Source organism: Octopus bimaculoides, chromosome 7, assembly GCF_046866305.1.
Source record: "Octopus bimaculoides isolate indiv1 chromosome 7, ASM4686630v1, whole genome shotgun sequence".
Lineage (NCBI taxonomy): Eukaryota > Metazoa > Mollusca > Cephalopoda > Octopoda > Octopodidae > Octopus > Octopus bimaculoides.
The window spans coordinates 59,916,166-59,939,083 of NC_142934.1; the positions used below are offsets into that span (position 1 = coordinate 59,916,166).

General features: G+C 35.1%; 1 protein-coding gene across 4 annotated transcripts in view; it reads left to right on the plus strand.

Moving 5' to 3' along the window:
- The window catches only part of LOC106875022 (glutamine--fructose-6-phosphate aminotransferase [isomerizing] 2), a 68,674-nt gene that overhangs the window by 30,115 nt on the left and 15,641 nt on the right, over positions 1 to 22,918 (plus strand). For all 4 annotated transcript variants that reach the window (XM_089355375.1, XM_089355376.1, XM_014922974.3 and 1 more), the window contains 10 exons: positions 3,589 to 3,697; positions 6,587 to 6,750; positions 7,933 to 8,126; positions 9,606 to 9,726; positions 10,765 to 10,922; positions 11,499 to 11,613; positions 11,973 to 12,100; positions 12,229 to 12,357; positions 13,699 to 13,737; positions 15,033 to 15,194. In XM_089355375.1, coding sequence (XP_089211501.1) covers positions 3,589 to 3,697; positions 6,587 to 6,750; positions 7,933 to 8,126; positions 9,606 to 9,726; positions 10,765 to 10,922; positions 11,499 to 11,613; positions 11,973 to 12,100; positions 12,229 to 12,357; positions 13,699 to 13,737; positions 15,033 to 15,194 — 1,319 coding nt within the window. The remainder of the gene's footprint in view (positions 1 to 3,588; positions 3,698 to 6,586; positions 6,751 to 7,932; positions 8,127 to 9,605; positions 9,727 to 10,764; positions 10,923 to 11,498; positions 11,614 to 11,972; positions 12,101 to 12,228; positions 12,358 to 13,698; positions 13,738 to 15,032; positions 15,195 to 22,918) is intronic.

Consider the following 22,918-nt stretch of genomic DNA (forward strand, 5'->3'; position numbering starts at 1 on the left):
TCCCCTCCAATTTCAGGTCTTGTGCCTACAGTAGAAAGGATTATTATTATTATTTAATAGCAATGGTGAAGATGGATTATTGTATCCAGTTTTGCCCTGTAGTGTCTGAATTAACAATTTGCTATTGATAACTTGCTTTTCCTCTCTTTAAAATCAGTAAAATGTTAATAATATATTAACCTTCAACTTGTTAACTGTAACTCTTTTTACAAGAAACAATGTTTTGCTTAAGAAAATAGTGCCATTGAAAGAGTTAAGTTGTTTGTGACATTTAAGTACCAAATCAAGTACTTTCTAGCCATAGTTTTGCACCCTTCAAATTACTCCAGGAATCAGTAAAATGGATATCAGTAATGTACTGATATCAAAACAACGTATGGTGTCTCTTTTAAAAGATGGACTTGTGTGTTTATGTAAAATATTAAGATTACCAAAATAAAGAAATAAGAAAATAATAATAAAGATTTTCTATTCTTAGTAGTAAGCAAATACAAGATACTAGTTTCCCTTCTAATCAACTTTGCCTTTTATATTTATATATATTAATGGGTGTGTATATATATGTGTGTATTATTATATGTACATATTGATATCATAGGCATTTAGAAACTTTGAGAGAATGTGAAATTTTTTTTTTTAATCTTTATGAAACAGTGGAACTTGAAATAATAAAGCTTTAAATGATAGTGTGTAGATATTGAGTTTCACTGTTTATAAAAGTCATCACTTCATCAAGAAGGCATTTATTTGTTCTTTCCTTGTCTTGCAAAATTACTTGGCAACCTTACTCTTGCTGATGTCACAAAAGATGCTCCCACTACACACTGTAAAGTAATCTGCATTAAAATCCATAGAATCCATGCCAAAGCCAACACTAGAGCTCAATGCAGCCCTCTAGCTTTCTGGATCCTATCAAACCATCCAACCCATCAAGGCATAGAAGATAGACGGTTGGGTGGTTGATATTAGGAAGGGCATCCAGCTGTAAAAACCATGCCAAAACAAACTGAAGCCTGGTGCAGTCTTCTGCCTAGCCAGCTCCTGTCAAATCATCCAACCCATATCAGCATGGAAAGCAGACATTAAATGATGATATATATATATATATATATATATATATATATATATATATATATATTAATTAATTTATGTATATATTAACATTATCTTGGTTGAAAAACTTTGATAATGCAAATATGTTAATAGTTATCAGGGTAGCAAAAATAACACAAAAACTGGGATATCATACCCGGTTAATGGGTAGAAATTCCATGTTAAAGGGATGTATTTTGAGTAGATATAAAGAATAATAATAAATGGAGCAAAACGCATATAATCAATAAGTTCCTTATTGATTATATGCGTTTTGCATATTGATTATAAGTGTTTTGCATATTGATTATATACGTTTTGCTCCATTTATTATTATTCTTTATATATATATATATATATATATATATATATAAGAAAGTTGTGATGTTCATACCTTTTTCAAGTGTATTGACAGCTCTAATGAATCTCAATACTTCCAATTGGAAATCCATCTCTGATGAGATTATCTGCAATGACAATTTTTTTTTTTTTTTTTTTTTTTTTTTTTTAATTATAAGGCATTCATCAATATTGATACTGAAGTGTGATAATTGATAGTTTATGTATTATCACCAGTCTTGAGCACCTAAACCTGTACTTCTCAACAACCCCAATAGTACATATTTGTAGCTGCATATATACTATGCATCGCTATAAATGCATACTGTTGAGTAATGAAGTTTATTGGGCAACTCTGAGCTTTGTTAGCCTTTGCAGAGCTGAATTTACTGTCATGTGAATGTAATTGTAAAGAGAGGTTTCCGATTAGCTGATTTGACATCTAACAATAACCTGAGCCTTTTGTAGTTCTCCTGTATTCCAAATGATTATGAATGTGTATCACTTAATATAAGTGACTTGAGTATAATATCCAAGCCAGTGAAAGAGCCTCTGTGTCAGGCATGGGCAACATTTTTCAAGAAGTGGGCCACATGAGACATAGTTCATCATCAGGTGGAGCCACACTCCTAAAAAGATTTGAAGGTAATTATTCATTAAGCATGCCATTCAGAAAGTATTGCAGGCCACAGTTTGCTCATGTTTGTCCTCTGGTTGTTCAATCTGCTTGAAATAGCAGCTAAATTCCTTCACATCACACCACTACTTTCTTATGGAAGGAAGGGACACATTTCTTGATAGTGTTCTAGGTATCTCTTACAAAGACGGGTTGGTCACTGCTGGAATTGGTCATAACTGTTAAATCACTGCTGACCTGAGGCTAAGCAACAAGGATTCCTGTATCATATTGAGGGATGTATGGCAACATCAATTTTACTGGGATTTGTGACTTCTTTTAAGGGCTTTCAGATTTCTGTTCTATTTTCTTTCTTATAAGCAGATTTTATATCAGCGTCGGTTTATTTCATTTTCAAATGTTATTCTATTTGGCTTTGAACTTTCTTTGCTTATTTTTAATTTTTTTTTTTGTTTTTTTTTAATCTATTCTCTCAAGTTTTCAGTGTAAACTGATTTACCATATTTAATGAAAAAATACCAATAATAATCTTCAGTTTTTGTGATGATATATTCCCTTCCTCAAATACTTTAAATGTAACTTTATACAAGTTGTCATTCATGGCCCAAGGAGTAGCAAATTTTCACCACATACTTTAAAAATTCATGCACATTTATATTTATTATCAGTATCATAGTTAATACAAATTGTTTTTGCATATGTCTAGTTATTCTTGTATCAGGAAACATGAAAATATTACTTTAACAAAAGAAAAAAATTTTATTTCTTTGTTTATATTTTGAATCAATAAAAAAAATGTTTGAGATTTTTCTGCCTCTCATTGGAATGGGGCTTCAGCTTTAACACTAATGCTTTTTTGTTGAACTAACAAATTATGTATACAATATTTATTAAAAAAAATATTTATAAAAAAAAAATTATTTTTGTTAAGAAAAAGGATTCCATCCCTTTTTAAGTGGGCGGGGCTTATACTAACCCTTTTTCCATTTTTTTTAAAAATAAAAAAACAAGTGCTGATGTAACTATGTGGTTAAGGAATTTGCTTCCCAACCATATGGTCTTGTGGTCAGTCTCCCTGTGCGACACCTTGGGCAGGTGTCTTCTAAAATTCCAGGTCAATCAAAGCCTTCTGAGTAGATTTGGTAAGCAGAAACTGAAAGAAGCCCATAGTGTGCATGTACGTACATATGTGTGTGTGTGAGTGAATGTACATACCTTATGTCTTGACATTGTCTTGGTTGTAAACAAGCACTACTGTCATACAAGTGATGTTGTTCATTTCCAGTCTTCCATGAAAAACATGTCTGGCCATGGGAAAATATTACCTTGCATAGAAACGGGTAAGGGTTGGCGACAGGAGGAGCATCCAATCATAGAAAATCTGCCTTTACAGATTCCATCTGACCCATGCAAGCATGGAAAAGTGGACGTTAAATGATGACGAAACAAAAGAAAATAAAAAAAAGAGAGATTGTTCTAATATTCTGTATTTTTTTTCATTTTTATTTGCCAATTTTCAGACCACAGAGGTTATGTAGAACCAGTCCAAAGACCCACTGATGGTACGACTGAATTTCACCCTTCTGGACCAAATACTGAAGTTGAATATTTTTTTGCTTCTGATGCCAGGTAAATATGTTTCTGAAATAATATAAAATATTTCCTGCCTACACTTTTGCAACCTCCCCCCCCCCCACCACACCTTCCACTACTCCTCCTACCTGAGGCGCCTCCTGGACACCTCATCACCACTGTTTATCTCCTCGGAGATACCACCAATTCATTCTCATTCTCTTTCCTAAATGTGAGCAACCATGTAGCTCTTCTACATGATGAACCTGCTTTATCCCAACCTCTTACTTCATACCTTAACTCCTATCTAATATTAAAACACAACACCTTCACCCTCTTTGTCTTTGTAGGTTTGTGAGCAATAAGGTGACCTCAATAGTGCCAGTGACATGTAAAAAGCAAATAGTATGCACTGTAAAGTGGTTGGTGTTAGGAAGAGCATCTATCTGTAGAATCGATGCCAAAGCAAACAGTGGAGCATTGCTGTCTCCAAACTTTTGTTACTGTATATACGTAGATGGATGTGTGTTGAATGATGGTAGGAGTTTTGAGGGACATGTGAGGGTGGGTGGGTATCATGGATAGTGTCTTCATAGAAAGACTGTATGATTTTTCTTATTGCTATATTTTATTGATATTTTTCATTTTATGACACTCTATACCTTTCATTCTTATCTCTTGTATGCCATAAGAATAAAGAACTCATCCATAGACACACTTATTCTCACACACATAAATAATATCCATATACTTGTATGCACATAAATACTTACATACATGACTGGCTGTATAATTGTATACACACATACATACCCTTATATGGATATGTATATGAGGGGGTACTGAAAAGTTCCTGGCTTTGGGTAAAAGAAAATCTTGGAGGATTAGTTAATTATGATTTTATTCAACAGTACCACCTGACTGGCCTTCGTGTTGGTGGCACGTAAAAGCACCCACTACACTCTTGGAGTGGTTGGCATTAGGAAGGGCATCCAGCTGTAGAAACTCTGCCAAATCAGATTGGAGCCTGGTGTAGCCATCTAGTTCACCAGTCCTCAGTCAAATCGTCCAACCCATGCTAGCATGGAAAGCAGACGTTAAACAATGATGATGATGATGATGATTCCCCTCTCAAATTCGCACACTTATTGCAGCAGTCCTTCAGTTTTTATAATCTTTATAAAAGTATATTGTTAAAGACCTCCAACCAGACCTTTAGCGATACCCTTAAAGCCAGAAACATTTCAGTGCCACCTTATATATGTAAAGGGTAAAGAGCTCCTTTAGTCATGAATGACCATGGGATTGCAGCTAGAAAATTACCCCTGAAATACAAGTCTGAATAAGGTTGTTTATTGAAGACTAGAAGTCACCCGTACATACTAGCCTCCCCTTTCCATGCTACCGATGTTATCCAAGAGAAAGGAAAAGGCTGTTACAGCTTGGTACCAGTGATGTCACAACTCATTTCTACAGATGAGTGAATTGGAGCAACATGAAATAAAATATCCTGCTCAAAAACACAACACACACCCGGTCCAGAAATCAAACTCACTACTGCATGATTGTGAGCCTGATGCTCTAGCCACAGAGCTATATGCTTTCACTTGTATATGTATATTTACATACACTCACACTCTAGTCTACCTATAATGATTCCAGAGTATACAAGTTCAGGGTTTGTAGTGGGGTTATTGGTATATCTTCAATATTATTTTTATGTTCACCAATACATACTTTCTATCATATAAGTCTGTAAGAGTCATTCCAAAATAGACACAGAGCTAAAACCAGGTGAAGTAGAGAACAGTTGACCACATCAACCATGGTACCTAATTGGAACGTTTTCCATTGAACTCATACCTGGCTACATATGTGTACTGGCAGAAGGATTAATGTCTGTGTGTTAGTAGCAAAAGCAGTGATGTCGTTTTTATTTCTTACATATTGGTTGTTCTGTTACATGTATGGTTTCATATATCTCTCACAAGGTTGCATCATGTGGATGAGGCAACATTATGAATAAGTGAACAGGAATCACACTCCAGTTCTCTTGTCAGACAAACACAGATGCAAAACACACACACACACACACACACACATGCTCAGTTGGCAAAAATGAGTAGTACCTGTATTTCAAAAGGCCAGCCTTGTCACACTCTGTGTCATGCTGAATCGCTCTGAGAACTATATTAAAGATAGACGTGTCTGTGGAGTGCTCAGCCACTTGCACATTAATTTCACAAGCTGGCTGTTCTGTTGATTGGATCAATTGGAACCCTTGCCGTAACTGACGGAGTGCCAGTGTGTGTGTGTGTGTGTGTGTGTGTGTGTATGCGTGCATGTGTGTGTGATATATATATATATATATATATATATATATATATACGACAGGCTTCTTTCAGTTTCCATCCACCAAATCCACTCACAAGGCTTTGGTTGACCCAAGACTATAGTAGAAAACATTTGCCCAAGATACCATGTAGTGGGTTTGAGTCCTCTGTGTGTGTAGGTATGGCTGTATGGTAGGAAGTTTGCTTCTCAACCACATAGTTCCAGGTTCAATCCCACTGCATGGCACTTGGAGTATGAGTCTTCTATAGCCCTGGATCGACCATAGTCTTTTAGTAGATGAAAACTGAAAGTCTGTTGTATGTGTGTGTGTGTGTGTGTGTGAATGTCTCCTTGTCTTGACATCATGCAATAGTTGTAAATGAGGAGTGTCACCATCATGCAAACGGTGTCCTTCATTTCTCAGTCTTCTGTAAAAACATGACTATTCATGGAAAAATATTACCTTCCTTAGAAATGGCTTGGTGTTGGCAACAGGAAGGGTGTCCAGCTGTAGAAAACCCGCTACAACAAATTCTATCTGATCTATGCAAGCATGGAAAAAGTTGCTGTTAAAACGACGATTTTTTTTTTTTTTTTTTTTTTTGTCTACAGTGCCATAATTGAACACACCAACAAAGTGATCTTCCTTGAGGATGATGATGTAGCTGCAGTTACTAATGGTTGTTTAACTATTCATCGTATTAAGCGCAACTTGGATGATAACAAGGTCCGAGAAGTGATAACTTTGAAGATGGAAATTCAAGAAATCATGAAAGGTGTGTAAAAGAAATTGCATCCACTATAGTGACTCTCTAGATGTACACAACTTTAAAATGGTATCTTTGGTGTCTTTGTTTCTTTCCCTGATTCTCTTTCTCAGTATGTCTGTACGATATGTAAAGTAACTGTATACACTATAGTGGTCATAGATACATACAACTTAAATGGTGTCTTTCTTGCTTTCTCTCTTTCTTTCTCTGTACATCTATCTTGTCTCTCTGTGTTTGTATGTTCATAAATACCTTTCTCTTCTTTTATCCTCTATTTTCTTCTAGTAGAAGATTGTTTTTATAGAAAAATAAACAATAAATCAGCAGATGTCTTGATCAGACCCCATTCCACAAGACAATCTCGACATCCAACAGAGATAATTGGATGCAAATGGTCAAGTCTTCTTAAATCCTATTAAACCTTGGGAGAGGCATTATGCCGGTAATAAACACACTCACTGGTTCGGTCCTTTATTTATTTATTTATAAACAGTAATCCTTATCAATGTGGCCAGCTTTGACTCTGTATTAAAGCAAATAAGACGTTTGTTGCAATCAAAACAATAATCAAATGTTCTTCCTGGGCCATAAGCTTATGAGGCTAGTTTCCCAAATTCTGTGACATATTCAACCATTGGTCACAGGATTTCAAGAAATAATCTAACTATCAGAGGCACAACACTCTGACCACTAAGCTTTGCACCTCCACACTTGTGACAATAGTCATCATTTTTATGCCCACTTTTCCATGCTTGGATGAATTAGATAAAATCAGTCGGGGTAGATTTTCTGACTGCCACCAACCCTCACTGGTTTCCAAGCAAGGTAATGTTTTCCCATGACTGGACATATTTCCATGAAAGATTGGAAGCAAAGAACACTGCTTGTATGATGGTGACACTTGTTTTACAACTATTGTGCATTGTCAGGACAAAGACATATATACCCTCCCTACACACACACATACATCTGATGGGTTTCTTTTATTTTCTGTTGATCAGATCCATTCACAAAGCTTTGGTCAGCCCAGTGCTATAGTAGAAGATACTTGATCATAGTATCATGCAGTGGGATTGAACCTGAAACTGTGGGTTGGAAAGCAAACTTCTTAATTACATAGCTATAGCTATGCCTATATTGGTGACAATAGTATATGGTTATTGTTTTTTTTTTGTCTTTTTTTTCCAGGTAATTTCTCCTCTTTCATGCAAAAGGAAATCTTTGAACAACCAGAATCTGTAGTCAACACAATGAGAGGAAGACTTAATTTTGAAACCAATCAAGTAATACTTGGAGGTATCCAAGATTTCATGACAGAGATACGACGTTGCCGCCGTCTCCTATTCATTGCATGTGGAACAAGTTACCATAGTGCCTTAGCAGTAAGTAACTTGTTTATGTTTTAATATTTCCACTGCTAGATTTTCATTTGACTGAATTAAATGGCCAAATAATTAAAACCATTTTTTTTTACTCAATAGGCTGTTGTTACTGTTTCTGCCTCTCTGTCTCTTTGTCACCCTCTAACCTTTCATCCTCTGACATGAGTTCCCTTCTTCAAATGCCCTTGCCCCTCTCATAATTCCTTGTCTTGCAAGTTACTTGATGACCCTGCCAGTGCTGGTGCCTTGTAAAAAGCATCCAGTCCACACTAAAGTGGTCGGCATTTGGAAGAGCATCCAGCTGTAATAATCATGCCAAAACTAACTTTGCCTGTGCTAGTGCCATGTAAAAAGCACTGAGTCCACTCTACAGAGTGCTTGGTGTTAGGAAGGGAATCCAACCGTAAAAACCCTGCCAAAACAGTGGCATAGGGTAGTTTGTTTGTTTTTTACCTGGCCAGCTCCTGTGAACTGTTCATGCATGCATAGAAGATGGACGTTAAACGATGATGATGATGATATATATGTGTATGAATAGCTGTGTTTGAACAGCTAAGCTACATGGACTGTGACTACTGAAGATCTGTGAATGCTTGAAAGAAACAAAACCAGTATGCTCTGCTGGGAGGGTAATGTCAGTGTGCATATACAACAGTGTAAGTGATTTGATAAAAAAAAAACTGGGTATACGAGACATCAGATGTAGTGTGCAAGAGAGAAGACTGCACTGATACAGTCATGTAATGCATATGAAGACAGTTGCATTAAAAGGTGCTGATCTTTAATTGTAGGGGGAACAAGTGGAAGGGGTAGAAACAAGGAAGATGTGGGACGAAGTGATTGGAACTCACAGAGGAGATGACGGGGGAACTGAGATTCCTAGAGGTTTGCTGTGCTAGAGAAGACATGCCAAGCTAAGTAAAAGCGTTGTCTTTGCAGAGAGGCTTGTCCCCTGCGTCCCTCTCCAGCTGAGTATTCCTGATCTTGCAGGCTCATGGGTGCTGGTGCCACATAAAAAGCACCTGTACTGGTGCTGTGTAAAAGCACCCAGTACACCCTGCTGTTTGGAAGGGCATCCAGCTGTAGAAACCATGCCAAAACAAGACATGTTTAGAATTTTTCAGATGTTTTACCTCATTTTTTTTTTTTCCGGTATTTACATCTATACACATTTCAGTTTGTTTGAACTTTTGTCTGGTGTCAGTTGGATCAGAACATTTTAAACCTTAATTTAGAAATAAAGGCTCCTTGTTCAAACCTAGTTGCTGCTAATATATGCATGAATAAAATGTTCTGATGATCTGCAATAAAACTTATTGAAACACATGTTGACACTGAAAAGTCATTTCACTTTTAAAAGCTTTCAAATTCTGTCTTAAGTGTATTCTTACATAAGTCCTTTATATTGATTATTGACTTGGCTCTTTTCTTTTTTTTTATTTTGTTATTGATTTTAAAAAAAATTTTTTTTTTTTTCAGACACGTCAGCTTTTGGAAGAACTTACTGAACAACCAGTTATGGTAGAATTAGCCAGTGATTTTCTAGACAGAAGCACACCTATCTTCAGAGATGATGTCTGTTTTTTCATTAGCCAATCAGGTAGACATACATTTGTATGAATATTTTATGAAGATATTTATATGTATATTGATTAAATGAAATATTTATTTCACCCACTCACTTCTGCCAATTTATGACTGGATTACTCCTCTAGTATTTACAAACCTAAACTTTGCTACAATCATTTTATCAAAGGAAAAGTGCATTACTTCATACTGCTATTTATCAAAGCTCTAAAAAAAAAACAAAAAAAAAGCATTGAAACAATATTCTTTCAAGATTCTTCTTGCCTGAAACATCACCACCAAAAATATCATTGTCGTTATTTTAAAGCCTACTTTTCCAAACATCCATTGTCAGACAGAATTTGTTGAGATATATTTTCTATGGCCAGATGCTCTTCTTGTTGCCAACATTCACCTTTTTTTTTCCCAAGCAAGGTAACGTTTTTCCATGGCTGGATGTGTTCTGTAGAATACTGGAAATGAAGGTTCATCACCTGTATGATGGTGACACTCGTTTACAATTATTGCATGATATCATGAAGAACACACACACACACACACACACACACAAATGGTGGTGTTATTTTCAGTCCTCCATAGAAACTTGTCCAACTGGGGACATATTACCTTGCTTTGAAATAAGTGAGGTTTGATGACAGGATGGGCATTTGCAAACATGGAAACATGGATTTTAAAATGATGATGGTGGTGGTGCTGATGGCAACTATAATTTGTATGATATATGTAAACTAGCTAATAAATCTGTCATTTTGAATGCACCATACAATAAAATGCACTCGGTTCTCTCTGTATGGAGGTTGGTGAACAAATAGAAACAACATAGAGCAGAAAAGACTCTAGTCTTTTCTGAAAACAAAGGATATCAAATCATAGAATCCACACAAAAACTATCATGGAGTGAAATTTGATCCCTAGTCCCCTCTAAGAAGATAGTAATTCCAAATAAAAACCAATTTGATCCTTGACAACCCATCCAACTTATGACAACATCCAAAAGCAGTCATAAAATGATGATGATGATTCTATGATGAATTTCATTTTATTTATTTAGGTGAAACTGCTGATACACTAATGGCTCTACGTTACTGCAAAAAGAGAGGTTCCTTAATTGTCGGTATCACTAACACTGTTGGAAGTAGTATTTGCAGAGAATCTAATTGTGGTGTTCACATAAACGCTGGTCCTGAAATTGGTGTAGCAAGCACAAAGGTAACAATCTACACTCACTTCAGTAAAATATTTTAATGCAAAATAAGGGTTTATTTCATTTATTACTGAAACTATAGATGTGCGTCGTAATGTTATACCAATAAACTAAGTTTATCTATGGTGGTCTGTACATGCATCAGGTCTATTTGCAGTGGCTTCATCTGCATGTAATGCTGACGAAAATGTATTACTTCCTTTTTAACTCCTCCTTTTAGAAAAAAGGTTTTACTTCTAGCATGACTTGATATCTTTTATTGTTTTCTACTTTTAAAGAGTGATAGAGCGATGAGATTGAGCTACAGATCTGCCTACATCAATTGTGTAATGTTATCTCAATTAGTGACTTGACTTTAATTCTTTTCAAATAAATTATAACACTTGAACAATAGTATAGTTTAATTTATGTAATGTAAAAAAGTGATGTTTGTTAATCTCAGTGTTGTTCAAATGTTTAAAAGATGTGTTTCTAATCTAGTGCAGCTTAGTTTATCTACTATAAAAACAGTGATGTTTGCTGTTCTCAATGATATTCAAAGTTTTAACTGTCATTTCAATTTCTTGATTATTGTTTTCCAGGCTTACACTAGCCAATTTATTGCATTAGTTATGTTTGGTTTGATGATGTGCGAAGACCGAATTTCAATGCAAGAGCGAAGAAAAGAAATTATTCAAGGACTCAAAAAACTTCCTGGTATGTAAAAGAATACCTTATAAATGAATGTACTGAATAAAGCTTCAGGTTAATTTAGTTTTACTTATGCTCTACTAGGTGTTTCTAACCATTATAGTTCTGTTCTATATTTAAGAGATGAGGAATTATTTACATTTGACTGGAGGGTATATCAGCCGAAACGTTGTGTTAACAACAAACAAGATGAGGAGAAATATCCGTCAAATGTAAATAATGTAAACATTATAGTTCTATCTCATGAAAAATCATGCAGAAGTGTCAATTAGATTAACAACTGTTTAATCAATAATTATTGAACTGTAAATCAATCAGTCATGTGCAATTAATCATTCCCCAACTTTTTTTTTTCTCTCTTCCAGAGGATATAAACGCAGTACTTAAATTAAATGATGAAATTCATTCATTAGCCCAAGAACTCTACCAACAGAAATCCCTTCTTGTCATGGGACGTGGTTACAATTTCTCTACTTGTTTGGAAGGAGCTTTGGTAAGAGAGATTTTGTTAGCAATTATTGTACAGAATAACTATGAAAATATAATTTTATTATTAAATGTAATTAACTCAAATTACTTTTAAGCTGTTTTTCATTTTCATTTTTTTTTTTCTTTGTTTAGAAAATCAAAGAATTGACTTATATGCATTCAGAAGGTATAATGGCTGGTGAACTGAAACATGGTCCTTTGGCACTTGTTGATAAAGCAATGCCTGTCATGATGATTGTAACTAGAGATAAAGTCTATTCCGTAAGTATACATAATGATGCTTTGAACCTAGATCAACTAACTAGTTGTTGAGCATCGTGGAAAAACTTATTCTTTACATAGTGATAGAAAAGACTGTGACACTCTGGAGTTGTTTGTTGTTGTCTTCATCGAACCCCATTGGATTTCAATTCGGCTGTACAGATTAAAAGGGCATTCAGTTGTATTGTACTCCCTTTTGTTAAGGGTAATAAGCACTACTTTTTCATGGTATATATTTACTGTTATGTTGTGGGTTAAGATAATTAGTTAAATGTCTTGATCAGTGACATACTACAACAGTGGTTTTAGAATCAAGCATGGATTCTTCAGCTGGTGTTTTTGAACTTGCCAGACCCAAAATTCTCAGACATTATTAAAGTATGTAAACCCTGTAGATACTAAAAACGTTGCCATTGATTTTATCATGTTAATGTAGCTTAAGCTCCTCCTAGGCTTAGTTTTATAAAGGTGCTTGAACATGTTTAATATCAACTGTTTTGTTTCATTGTCAGTAATTAAGCTATTTAATTAGTATGAAGTAGAGTTAGCTGGGAGAGAAAACAGTATTGAATTCTATAATTTGTATGGAGCAGAGATACTTGGGAGAGGAAGCAGCTGAAATGAAAGATCAGTATATCTTGTTGAGTTCAGTGGGAACTGTGTTTTCTGTTAAAGAGAATAAAGAAAATGTATATGTGTGACAAATATGGCAGATATGAGAATCAGTACAGTGTCAGGCAAATTTCCTTGCAGTGTTTACTTATATTCTGAGAAGAAAACCCACTGAAATTGATTGTTTTTGTCCTGAAATTACTACAATAAATACCCTTGTTATGGAGATAGTTTGATCACATCCCAATAAGGAAAATATCCTTATGTTAATGTCAAAGATTATTGTGTTTGGGAAGGCAAAACAAAAGCATGAGCACTGGATTAAACATCTAAAAGTAGTTAGTGTTGCTATATTCAAATCTCCTTTTAACATTCACCACCATAACTAATTTATGGTCTTATGCTAATCATTGTGTTGTTGTTGTTGTTTAGTCTCATGTACATACTGATGCAACAGGTTTGTGATCAAAGATGTTCCATTTGCAGTACTTCCAAGATCATATTATCCAACGTGTCTTCCTCCTTTTTAAGAGAGTAGGGTGTGATTTGATGGCGGTTTAGCTGCTACTTATAGCAGGTTGTGCAACCATGCAGAGCTTTCTCATTGCCAATCATTAATTACTTGACTGGTATAATTATTTTGCTCTTCCTTTCATCTCACTCTGCTTCTCTTGCTGGTGTTCCAGTTTACAAATGATAATTTTATTTTTGTACTTTTCTTTATTTCAGAAATGCATGAACGCTCTACAGCAAGTAAAGGCACGACATGTAAGTAGTATGTCACCTCCTGGGTAGCATGTGTATTTTTGTATATTTTGTTTTCTGTTACAGTTATAGAATAATAGTGTCCTTGGTTATGTTTCTGGTGAGCCAGTCACTGGATCACTATATTTCTGATGGCCAAAGTGACAAAGGAGTGTCTGTAGTTCACTGTTGAACAAATATTTGAAGGGATTTCTCTTGATGGGCACGTTCTATGTGGTTTTTGTACCAATGAACATCAATGAAAGATTACATACAATATATAGATGTATGTGTTTCTCTAATGTCATGCAGTATTTGTTGTAGTTTTTTTGCATTCTGAGTTCAAATCCTACTGAAGTCAAGTTTGCCTGTTGTGACTGAGAAAAACTACTAGAGTGATTTAATCAACTAAACCTCTCACCCCAAAATTCCAGGAAGAAGGCGGAAAGCTAGCAAAATCATTAGTATGCAGGATGAGATGCTTAGCAGTACTTTACCTGTCGCTACATTCAGAGTTCAAATTCCACTGAGGTTGACTTTACCTTTTATCTTTTCAGGGTCAATAAAATAGGTACCAGTTGATGCAATCAACTCATTCCTTCCCCCAAAATTGCTGCCCTTGTGGCAAAATTTGAAACCATTATTATTATTATGAAGTCAAATTCCACTGAGGTCGACTTTGCCTTTCATCCTTTCGGGGTCAATAAATTAAGTACCAATGAAACACTGAAGTCAATGTAATCCACTAGTCCGCTCCCCCAAAATTTCAGGCCTTGTGCCTATAGCAGAAAGGATTATTATTATTATTAAGGTGGCCAGCTGACAGAATTGTTAACATGCTGGGCAAGATGCTTAGCAGTATTTTGTCTGTCTTCATGCTCTGAGTTCAAATTTTAATGAAATCAACTTTGCTTTCATCCTTTTGGGGGTCAATAAATTAAGTACCAGTGGTTGATGTAATTGATTAGTCCCTTCCCAAAATTTCAGGTCTGTGTCTTTAGTAGAAAGGATTATTATTATGAAGGTAGTAATCTAGTAGAATTGTTAATATGCTGGACAAAATGCTCGACAAGATTTATCTGTCTTTATGTTCTGAGTCTGTGCCATGGGCTTCGCAGATTTTCCTATACTATAATCAGATAGTGATAGACAACTGACAGTAATATATTTTCTTCACTGCTTTGCTGTAACATTTTCTGTAAGCTTTTGTTTTTTTTTTTCTTTTTTCTCATTCTTACTTTGTTTTAATTTATTTTATATTATGTGGAATGTAAATGTTATTTCATTTTCTAAATTTGCTTTTATTTTGCGTTTTCTAGGGTGATTTGATTGTTATTTGCAACTCTGGTGACACAGAAACCCAAAGTCAGGTGAAGAAGTTCATTGCTGTACCACATACAATCGACTGCTTACAAGGAATTCTTACTATAATTCCCTTACAGCTTCTTTCCTTACATATTGCTGAAAAACGTAACTGTGATGTAAGCCAACAATATTTTCTATTTAGATTCTGTTATTTTTTCTATTCAGCACAAACTGTGATATAATCTAACAATATTTTACAGTTTCTAATTTTTTTTAGCTTGCTCCATATAATTTAATGCATCTAACACCTCTATAACCAAGCTGTTAACAATTCAGTTTTGGTGAACGGAAATGCAAACAAAAATTTGAACTAGAAGTTTTATCAGTGAGTCTTCCTGAAAAATGTCATTTGATCATTCATATACATTTTGGTTGTGATTTCTAGATTTTGCCTTCTACCATTTTTATTTAGGGCTACTAAAACAGGTCAACAATTCTCACTTGCAATGTCTTTATATTCTTGACAAAATAGATCCTCAAAACTTCAAAATGTTGTGTAAAGAAAACTGAAAGACGTTAACCTGCATTATTGTCAGGAATGTGCTGCACACAAATCTGAAAACCCAGCTTTGATTTATTTAAACTGGCAATATCCAGCCTAAATATTCTACCTGTTTTGTGTTCAAACCAGTCATATTTGGCCTCTCACACCTACCTTACGATGTCATTTTAAAAATAGACAATCACATCATCAAAATCTCAAAGCTACAAAATAATACATGATTAACTGAAAACAATGCTATAGGGTTAATCCTTAGGATAAAGAATATTACTTTAAAGTTCTACTGGCGGCCTTTGACTTTTTCTAGCCAAAGGAATTTTTAACCCAATATTTACAAGTTATTATTTATAGCTTATCTGGCTCAAGATCCAACACTCCCCAAAAACAAAGAACGAGGACTCTGAAATAGATTTGTTCGTGTGTGTGTGTGTAGTATTAGGTACAATTCATCATACAGTTTACATGTTATTATTCAGTGTTAATGCATTATTTTATTGATACTAATGATGCCTTAATCAACGAAAAATATAGAGTTTAGGTATACAAATTGTATGAAACTAGTATGAATATGTTCTTATATATCATGATACAGTTTGTTTGCTTTTTCACTGATTAACTGTACACTTTCTTTGAAAGTTATAGGCATTTCTGTTGCTATCAGAGCATAAATTGTGATTTTATTCCAAGAAGATTTACTACTGTTGTCAAATTTGGAGTCTTCATTAATGCAGGTGGAGATTTGTTTGGAGTAAATTGAGATGTAGACAACTTGAGTTTTTGAAGCAATCTGAATTCTGAAGAGTTACCTATTACAAGAATGGACCAAGCCATGATTGGGCATGGGTGTTTGTATGCTGGCGATTTGGTATGGCTGATGGAGCATTTAGCCTGTTTTGGTGGCAGTACTTTTTGGGACCAGTGGGAAACACACATGCACACTCTCATGCTGTGCAGAAATATACACATACAGATCAAGAGGAAGAGAGAGAGATTACAATTTATTAATTGAACACAACTGACCAAAGCATTTTCCGTTACCTCATATACATAAAGACAAGCATGCTCACACACATAAAGAGAGAGAGAGAGAGTCCGGGGAGAGAACAGGAGGAACATTCAAATATCAGATGTCCAATAAGTCAACTTTGAATTAGTAATAATTGGCAGCACCAGAACAGTTGGTACTAAAACATCTCAAATCCATTATCAGAACAGTTAAGCAAACACCATATTGCAATCTTTGTTGCTTTATAGGCTGTGTTACCTGAACTACAATGAAATAACTACATAGCCAAAGGACAAACTAAATTCAGCTGCCTGTTTGCTTAGTCACTGAACCAAAGTTATCAAAGAACATACCAAAAATAGATTAATATTTTTTCCAGCTGTATAAAACATAGCATTAGATCAGTGGCTATTCTGATGTTTATGTATGATTCTATCCTTCCTCTGCATTGGCACATTGTTGTTCATAGACTTCCGGATAAGCAGTTTGACTACAAATAAACAGCCCACACAGTCCCTAATGTAAAAATAGTTACCCAAGATGGTGATATGGAGACTAAAGGCTGTGCTCCAGCATGGCCGCCATCAAATGACTGAAACAAATAAAAGAATAATAGTTGCTACAGGAAGATGTGGCTTAGACTTTATACCTACAGGTTCTATTATAAAAGTAACAGTTTATCTCAAAATTCTTCTGGGGAACCTGTCATATTTTCATGCAGATCAAAAGCCATAACTAGTTGAAGAATGGTGGTACTCATGTTCACTGGGCAAAAATACTGTCAAACAGTGGCTTCAGCAGGAACAAGTTCAAGCTCTTTTTAGGCAAGAGCCTAAAAAATGCTCAAATTCAAAAATTGTATAGTTTATCAATTGCTTATCAGTAAAGCACAGCTATTGAAAGAATATGATCAATAGTTTTAATGATCGTACATGTTGGCACTCCATCGCTTACGACGTCGAGGGTTCCAGTTGATCCAATCAACTGAACAGCCTGCTCGTAAAATTAACGTGCAAGTAGCTGAGCACTCCACTGACACGTGTACTCTTAACGTAGTTCTCGAGGATATTCAGCATGACACAGTGTGACAAGGCTGACCTTTTGAATTACAGGCACAACAGAAACAGGAAGTAAGAGTGAGAGAAAGTTGTAGTGAAAGAGTACAGCAGGGTTCACCACCATCCCCTGCCAGAGCCTCATGGAGCTTTGGGTGTTTTCGCTCAATAAACACTCACAACGCCTGGTCTGGGAATCGAAACCGCGATCCTATGACCGCGAGTCTGCTGCTCTAACCACTGGGCCATTGCGCCTCCACATGATTGTACATGATCTAAGGACTTTACTTGCATAAATGAAACTGTTTTCACAGAATACTGGAAATGAATGATACTGTTTGTATGATAGTGACACTCATTTACAACTGTCATATAATGTCAAGACAAGGAGACATGCATACACACAGTGAGCTTCTTTCAGGTTTGTGTATACCAATCCACTCACAAGGTTTGGGTCAGTCCAGGGGCTTTAGTAGGTGACACTTGCCTAAGTGAGACTGAACCTGGAACCATGTGGTTGGGAAACCAACTTGTTAACTACACAGCTACACCTGTACCTTGTTAGGATTTGAAATAACAAGCTTTCTAATGTTGCTCAGATGCTTTCTAATAGCTTAGCAATGTGATATGAATTTCAAGCCATTATTGGTTTAACAGCAAATTGTTTGTAGTGAATATAAAACATTAATACTTAGGGTTTGTCATGTATAAGTAGCAGTTCAACATATAACCAAATGAAAAGAAAATTTCTGAGGGGATTTGCTTGTGAGATATTTAGGTCTTTAATCTCAAACTCTGAGGTCAACTTTGCCTTTCATACTTTTGGGGTCGATAAAATAAGTACCAGTTGAACACCGGAGTCAATGTAACTGACTCATCCCCTACCCCAAAATTGCTGCCCTTGTGGCAAAATTTGAAACCATAAATGATTCTTCAAATTTGCTGGAAATCCAAACTAAAACATTTGAAAACAGCACTTCTTCTTTTGTAAACATTTCAGTTGACTTAAAAATATAAAAAGGCTATGATTACTATGACAAAATTGTCTTGGACAATATTTCATTATTAATATAACCCTCTAGACATATTTCCTCTTATTAGCTAACAAATATCCTAGTAAAGACATTCATCTCATTAAACTTTCTTGTTTGTGAATTGATGTTCCTATTGTATCTTAGTTAAGACAAAGAGAAATTAATTATAATATTGATTTCTTCTGGCTGTGTAGCTTTAATAATTTAGTACCATGGCAGATAGAGAGTTTATGTCATTCTTTTTACAAAGCAATAATAATGCAAATCAAATACAGTGTTTTCAGCTTTATATCAACACTATTTCATGGACTTTACATCTTAGTTTATACTGCTCACCAGAGGACTATCAAAATACAGTAGATGCAAACCTGATTATATATGATATTCCTCCAGCTTAGTTAAGAACACCAATAGTAATTAGAGTATTAAACAACAATGCATAAATCTCAAATTAATTTGTGCTCAGATGATTGTATTATCTTTTTGTCGAAGAGTTAAAATATCATTTTCATAGTTTTTGTACTTATTTAAAGTGAAAATTAAGTATAAAATTTTGCCCATAAGAAAAAACGATTTTTTTTTTTTTTTTTTTTTTGCCCGTTTGGTATACATTCATGCAACCTTGTTGTTTAACAGTTAAACAAGTGTCATATCAATTTGTTCAAAAAAAAGAAAAAATATATTAAAATTTATCTTGAATAATAAAAAAGAAAAATTTGAAATTAAAATTTTAATCTATAATCAAAATTCTATAAACTGTTGGAATTTAATTTCACCTCACATCAGTTTATAAAATCTTCAGTTTTATTGATTTTAGACTTAGACACCATTTTTTCCCCTGTTTTTTAATGCAAGATTTTAATCTAAATATATAGTCAAGAGTGAAGGTGCATGGCTTAGTAGTTAGGGTATTCAGCTCACAATTGTAAGGTCGCAAGTTCAATTCCTGACAGCACTTTGTGTCCTTGAGCAAGACATTTTATTTCATATTGCTCCAGTTCACTCATCTGGCAAAAATCAGTAGTACCCATATTTCAAAGGGCCAGCCTTATCATACTCTGTGTCTTGCTGAATCTTCCCGAGAACTACATTAAGGGTTCACTGTCTGGAATGCTCAGCTACTTGCACATTAATTTCATGAGCAGGCTGTTCTGTTAACTGGTTAAGAAATTGCTTTTCAAACTGATACAACTCACCTCTTTCTTTTAAATTTTTTTGTATGTGTGTCCACCTCTGCCTTTGCACCTAATTTGTAACATGTTTCTTGCCCACAACTCTTCTTCCTAACACACCCTCATCACTCTTCTGACTATGGTGCTATTCATACAACTATTGTAATTATATGACTGCAAAACTGAATATATTTCATCCCCAACCTTTTTGTGCTCCCAGTTACCCTCCTTACAGCCACTTTATTTCTCCTATTCTGTATCATCCTTTACCATCATATTTTCTTATGCGTGCCTCTTTCACTTCTAGCCTTCCTCATTACACCCATTCATTCTGCCAGTTTGGGTCCTTCTACTCATACTGACCGTGGAGGCGCAATGGCTCAGTGCTAAGGGCAGTGGACTCGCGGTTTTGATTCCCAGGCCGGGCATTGTGAGTGTTTATTGAGCGAAAACACCTAAAGCTCCATGAGGCCCCGGCAGGGGATGGTGGCGAACCCTGCTGTACTCTTCCACCACAACTTTCTCTCACTTTTACTTCCTGTTTCTGTTGTGCCTGTAATTCAAAGGGTCAGCCTTGTCACATTGTGTCACACTGAATATCCCCGAGAACTACATTAAAGGTACACGTGTCTGTGGAGTGCTCAGCCACTTGCACGTTAATTTCACGAGCAGGCTGTTCCATTGATCGGATCAACTGGGACCCTCGACGTCGTAAGCGACGGAGTGCCAACTCATACTGACCACTCACTCCATTCCCCTCTATTCCCATCTCTATCCATTTGCCATTCTCTTTTCACACACTTATCAACTTATCTACCCATTCACTCTGTCTAATCTTCTGGGCCACTTCTCTTATGTTCATCTTCCTGTAACTTCCCTATCTTTTCTCCTTTTTCAACTGAGGTAGCTGTGTATTTTCACTACTGCAAGACACCAGTTTCTGTCCCTCTATCATACTTTAATCCCTTTTCACCTGGCATAAAGCCACCCACCTCAATACTACACCTTTTCAGTTGAGGTGCCTTTTCTTGCAAGTCACTTGGTGACCTCACTAGTCCTGGTGTCATATAAAAAGCATCTAGCACCACTCTCTGAAATGGTTGGCATTAGAAAGGACATCCAATCATAGAAGCTATGCCAAAGTTGACACTGGAGCTCTTTGCAGTCCTTTGGCATGTCAGCTTCTGTCAAAACGTCCAACCCATGTTAGCCTGGAAAACAAATGTTAAACAACAACAATAATGATGATGATGAATATTATTTTTAGTGTTATTTGTTACAATTTTGTATGATATATATATAATTTTTTTTTTCACTTAATGTAATTTTCTTTACATGCCCTTGAAATATTACTGTTGCTTTTGATCACTTTTAACTGCTTTGCTTTTAACAGCTGTGCTTACATAGAATATAAATTTCTTCTTAACTACTGATATATTTGTAGATTTAATTCACCGTTTTTTTGGTTTTTTTTTTCTAAAAAAGTCTGTTCCAGACAGTATTACACAGTTACCACACCTATTTAGGAATGATGATATATCAAAATTATGCAACCTTTATTTCTTATTCCAAATAACATTATCAATACAATCGAAATTATATCAAGGGCTCATAATTTGCAAAAAATTTACTTCTTAGTCTATGGAGAAAGCCACTGAGTATATTAAAAAAAAAGGTATTACTGATAAGCATAACAATGATCTCTAACTTTGGCACAAGGTCTTTATTTCAGTAGGAAGAATTTAGTTACTTTAAACCCTTTTTTACCCTTGAATTTACCAGACACATTTGATGACCCAGAGGAATAAAAGATTATCTACTCTTGTGGGTTTTAAACCTTAGACCTGATTAAATAAATATAAGGTACTCAACAGTTTCAGAGAATCTACCACTGTTAATTATATTAACCCTTTAGTATTTAGACCAGTTACATCTGGTCAAAATATTTTTTCCTGTTCTATGCTTAAACTGGTCAGGTGTGGCCTCGCACATCAACTGTACAATATCATTCTAAAAATCAAGTCAACTCATTAAGATTACAAAGGTACAAGATAATGCATGATTAATTTCAAAACATTGTGAATAAATAAGCATATCTTTTGACAGTAATGTGAATGCTAAAGGGTTATTAATGAAAACAACCAACCAGCTTGTGGGTTAGCAGTATTCAGATTTGATTTTGCTAATCATTCCCTAAGTATTTAAATGATGAAAATACAGTAATTCTTCCATCTTTGAAGGAAATGCTTTATGGGTGGTTTATGTATAAATTTAATTTTAAAAAATAGCATCGTTTTGATATTATTTGATTTGTTGCTTTCAAGCAATATAGTATCCAAATCACTATTTCAGTAACTGGATACCTCTGTTATATTTGTTGGCATCCAGTTGAATTTTAACAGATACTCGACTCTTTGACAGTGAAACTTACTAATGTTTCTATTCTGAATCAAAACCACTTTTCAAGATACAAAAAGAAAAAAAAGGTTCAGTTTGAATATTCTGTAAAAGAAAAATTATCCCTTAATCTTTGTAGATATGAAAATGTGCATGTTCATATGTATCATTATGTAAGAGCTATAAAATATATTTAAAATGTATTTTACATAGTGCAAACAACATCTGATATAAAACCCAAAACTTTGGGTAGGTTGGAAGGATAGACATGTTGACTATATCAAGCCACAGTTTACTCAGTGTTTCACCTGAGGCTGGACCATTGTCAACTGTGAAATTTGCAATTTGTAGAAAGGGTGTGTTACCTTATCTGCTTCACACATCCATATAATAATCCTTTCTACTATAGGATCAGAGCCTGAAATTTTGGAGGAGAGGTCTAGTTGATTACATTGATCCCAATGCTTGACTAATACTTAATTTATCGACCACAAATGGATGAAAGGCAAAGTGGTACTTGAACTCAGAACATAAAGACAAATGAAATAATACTAAGCATTTTATCTGGCATGCTAACAATTCTGCCAACTCACCACCGTAACACGCATAATGGTGTGTGTATGTGTACACATGCATATATATATATATATGTATGTATATCTGATCTTCTTGTG